This window comes from Mus pahari, chromosome 23 (genome assembly GCF_900095145.1).
Source record: "Mus pahari chromosome 23, PAHARI_EIJ_v1.1, whole genome shotgun sequence".
NCBI classification, from domain to species: domain Eukaryota; kingdom Metazoa; phylum Chordata; class Mammalia; order Rodentia; family Muridae; genus Mus; species Mus pahari.
Window position 1 is genome coordinate 14,375,602 of NC_034612.1, and position 4,328 is coordinate 14,379,929.

General features: G+C 48.3%; 1 protein-coding gene across 1 annotated transcript in view; it reads left to right on the top strand.

Annotated features, from left to right (window-relative positions):
* Positions 1–3,032: 3,032 nt before the first annotated feature.
* Positions 3,033–4,328, top strand: part of Kmt5a (lysine methyltransferase 5A) — a 19,271-nt gene continuing 17,975 nt past the window's right edge. Inside the window, exon 1 of the mRNA XM_021186717.1 lies at positions 3,033–3,247. Within this exon, the coding sequence (XP_021042376.1) occupies positions 3,238–3,247 (10 nt within the window). The 5' untranslated portion in view covers positions 3,033–3,237. The remainder of the gene's footprint in view (positions 3,248–4,328) is intronic.

Genomic DNA, 4,328 nt, shown 5'->3' on the forward strand with positions numbered 1-4,328 from the left:
ATTATTTATTTTATGTATATGAGTACACTGTAGCTGGAGACACACCAGAAGAGGGCGTCAGATCCCATTACAGATGTTTGTGAGCCACCATGTGGTGGCTGGGAATTGAACGCAGGACCTCTAGAAGAGCAGTCAGTGCTCTTAACCTCTGAGACATCTCTCCAGCCCAATTTAACATTATCTTTATACTTTTTCTGTTATTTTGAAGAAAGGTCCAGGCTGGTATTGAGCTCCCAATTCTCCTACATTCTCCTACTTCAGTTTCCCATTTGACAGACATAGAAATTTGCCTCCATACCCACATTATTAAAGTAACATTTTTAGGTTTTTAAAACTGTGTATGGGTATTTTGTCTGCCCATGTCTATGTGCCACATACACAAAGGGTATTGGATCCCCTAGAACTGAAATCGCAGAGCACTGTGAGTTATCACGTGGGTGCTGGGAATTTAACCCCAGGCCTCTGGAAGAGCAGCAGGTGCTCATAAATGTTGAGCTTCCTCTCCAGTCCTCAACGACTACTTTTAAATTGAGCTGGGTATGGTATACAGGTCTTTAATCCCAGCACTAGAGAGACAGAGGCAAGCAGATTTCTGTAAATTCAAGGCCAGCTGGGTCTATAAAGCAAGTTCCAGGCCAAGCCAGTCAGGACTACACAGTGACACCCAATCTTAAAAAAACAAAACACCGGGCTGGAGAGATGGCTCAGTGGTTAAGAGCACTGATTGTTCTTCTGAAGGTCCTGAGTTCAAATCCCAACAACTACATGATGGCTCACAACCATCCGTAATGACATCTGATGCCCTGTACTGGTATGTCTGAAGACAGCTACAGTGTACTTACATATAAATAATAAATAAACCTTTTAAAAACAAAACAAAACAAAACACCAGAGCGGGCAGGGTTGACTGGAACGAGCAGAGGTCCTGAATTCAAATTCCCAGCAACCACATGAAGGCTCACAACCACCCGTACAGTTGCAGTGTGTTTGTATGCATGTATATATATATATATATATATATATATATATATATATATATATATATAAAAAAACCAAAAGCAACAACAAACCCAAAGCTGAATGTGGTGGCACATGCTTTTATTCTCAGCACTTGGGAGGCAGAGGCAGGAAGCTCTTTTGAGTTCCAGGATATTCTGGTTTGTAGATCTAATTCGAGGACAGCAGCCATGGCAACACACAGAAATTCTGTCTTGGAAAGAATTATTATTTTGTACACACAAACGTAAGATGACCACAAATTCTCTTGTTTGTTCTTTGAGATAAGGTCTATATAGTCTTGGCTGTCCTGGGACCAGGCTGGTCTCAACAGGCTAACCTCACATTCAGGGATCTACCTACCTCTGCCTCCTGGGAGCTGGGATTGAAGGTGTACACTAAGATACATGGCAGTTCTCTCTCTCTCTCTCTCTCTCTCTCTCTCTCTCTCTCTCTCTCTCTGTATACATAAAAATTCTTTTATGTATATGGGTATTTTGCCTGCATGTCTGTGACCCCCTTGTCTGCCTGATGCCCTCAGAGGCCAGAAGAGGGCATGAGATCCTCTTGAACACTGGTGATTGTGAACTGCCATTCGGGCCTCCAACCTGACAAGCTGGCTTCAGGCTCAGGAATGCAGAACTTGGAGGTGTAAGTGGCAACCGCCAGCTCAGCTCAGAGGACTGGAAACAGCAAACTGTTTAAGGAGTGCTGCAGGGGACAAGCAGAGGGAAAAGGAAGACTGGAAGAAACTGAAGTGACAAGTGCGGAAGGAAGCAGGTTCCACCTAGCAGGGAGGAGGAAAGGGTTCTGGTGCAGTGAGCGGAGCTGCACTGGCAGAGGAGTCCCAGGAGCGGCTGCCCCCTGACCACCTAATGAAAGGGCACACTGCTGGGTGGTCAGAGGCCCTTCAGTCCCAGGCAGTAGGCCTCTGAGCCTGAGATAGGTTTCCAGTTCATTTCAGAGACCTCCTTAGCCTGGAATCTTTTGGGTTTTTGCTTGTTTTTTTGTAGACAAGTTTGTTTTTTTGTTTGTTTGTTTGTTTGTTTAGCCCAAGCTGCCCTGGAAGTCACTCTGTAAACCTGTAAACCAGACTGTCCTTGAACTCAAAGATCTGCCTGCCTCTGCCCCTGTACTGTGTGTGTGTGTGTGTGTGTGTGTGTGTGTGCGCGCGCGCGCGCATATTTGTGTGGAAGTCAAGAGGAGTCCATTCTCTCCTCCTGTCGCATGTATCTCAGCGATCAAACTCAGGTCATCAGGCTCGGTGGCTGGTACTTTCCTCCACTGAACCCTTCTTTTTCAGTTTGCTTCTCAGCTACCCTACTGTAGTGGCAAGAATCATTTGACAACGTGGGGTAAACTGTGTAGTCCACAAAGAAAATAAGTAGTGTCCCCGTCCCTGCATCTAAAGTCAAGAACGCTCGGGACTCAGGACACTTGTGCTTATCTGGGACATTGGTGGCATTGCTTTTCTGGAGTTAAGGTAGCTATGTAGCAGTTCTAATAATTACCCCGGGTCTGAAAGGAAATGTTGGGTTATGCCAGGGAGCAAATACATTTCCTGGATAGTCTATTATTCCATCTGTAAAACTGGCAGGTAGTTTGGGCCGCATTTCTGAGTTTACCCGTTTCTTAGGAGTTGTACCCACAGAGTTTACATACTGGAAGAACCTACTTTTTGCAGTAAGCCTTTGCAACGTAGGAGTTCGAATGAAAATGCCAAACTGAGGGTGGACGTCAAGGTGATAGAGATGACAAACGTGATCGCGGCTCAAGAGCCCAAGGAAAGGTCGCCAAGTCAAAGGTCTGGTTTCCGGTCAAACCTAAGGCGAACCGGAAGTTCCTGATCAGATCCACCTCGAAACCGGGTCCTCCAACTGAATTTTGACCAACCTGAGGTGGAGCTTCAGGCAGAGGAGGGCGGCGCTTTTGGTTCCTCCCTCCCAATCGCAGAAGATGAGTTTTTCTATCTCAGCCAATCAATGTCAGGAGACGATCAAATTTAAAGCACACCCCCTCCCTCCACCTGGCTGTAAGCCCGGCCTCCTGCGGAGAGGCGGGGAGAAGGGCGGACCCTGGCCTCGAGCCCGCCAATCACAGCGGGCAGCCCGCGAAAGAGCGGGCGGCCGCGCCAATCAACACCCGCAGCTGCGGTCTAGCTGAGCAGTTGGCTACAGTTGTTGCAACTTTTTTCAAAAGCTGGGTTTCCCGGGAGATTCCAGGCGGTGACAGAGCTCGGCCATGGCTAGAGGTATTTGTTAGGGTGGCCAGCACAGGGGGACTGTCTAGCCGAGAGCCGCACTGCTGGGAACGCAAGGCGCTGGAGCTGCCGCTCACAGGCATCCTCCTATGGTGGAGCACGGGGATCCGGAGGGACAGGGGACTCTGGGTGCTTCCGGAGGATGTTCCCCTTGTTGGCCAGCGCTTTACTGTCTGGACGCGCGGGCGCCTGTGGTTCAGCCAGTCTCCCAGGAGCTGGCATATCCGTATGTCAAAGCTCATGGAAACTTGAGCGCAGCGCCCCTCCAGGGAACGGTTGTTACTGGTGCCGCGATTCTGGGTGCTGGAGGGGGTGACCCCGAGGCAGGACGCAGATTGCAGACCTGCATCTCGGCCAGTGCGCGCCCCTGAGTCAGCTCTGTACCGTGGAGTCAGGCCGGGTCGCAGTGGTCCTTTTTGGGGTGAATCGGGTCCCCCAGGTGCCTGCCGGAGGAGCCCTTCACCCCTAAGATGAGCAGGACTTCAGCCTACTGGAGATGGCGTGGGTGGACTTGCGCTGCCGCGCAAGGCAAATCCATCTTTGAAGGCATAATGTGCTGTCGGGACAAAAAAACCCGTTATGCGGCAAAGGGCTCTTCACCCGCTGGCCATTTCTAGCCGCTGTGTCACACGCGAAAGGACCAAAACTTGCGGGTGACTAGAGAATCAGTTTGGTCTGTTTGTTTTTGTTTTTAACGTGCAGTATTTTCTCCCAGTACTAAGACCTCACGTGTTAGTGGAAAATTACCTTAATGCAGTCAGCTCTGTAGAGCAGTAATCACAGATTAATTTGTCATTCATTCAAGGAATATTTATTGGGCCCGTCTGCATGTTCTACATCCTATTGCCTTATTTATTCTGCCAGCATTCCTACAGGGTCTTTGGACACAAGGCTTCTTACAGATAGTAACCAGAAATGAAGCATAATGAACTTCACCACGTTAAAGTGTTTCATTACCCAGAGAAGATTAACATTACTATCACCCTTAAATCTTCCCTATCTGTTTCTTTCACTTTCCAGCACCTTTTCCCACTTTTTGTTTTGTTTGTTTGTTTTGTTTTGTTTTGTTTTT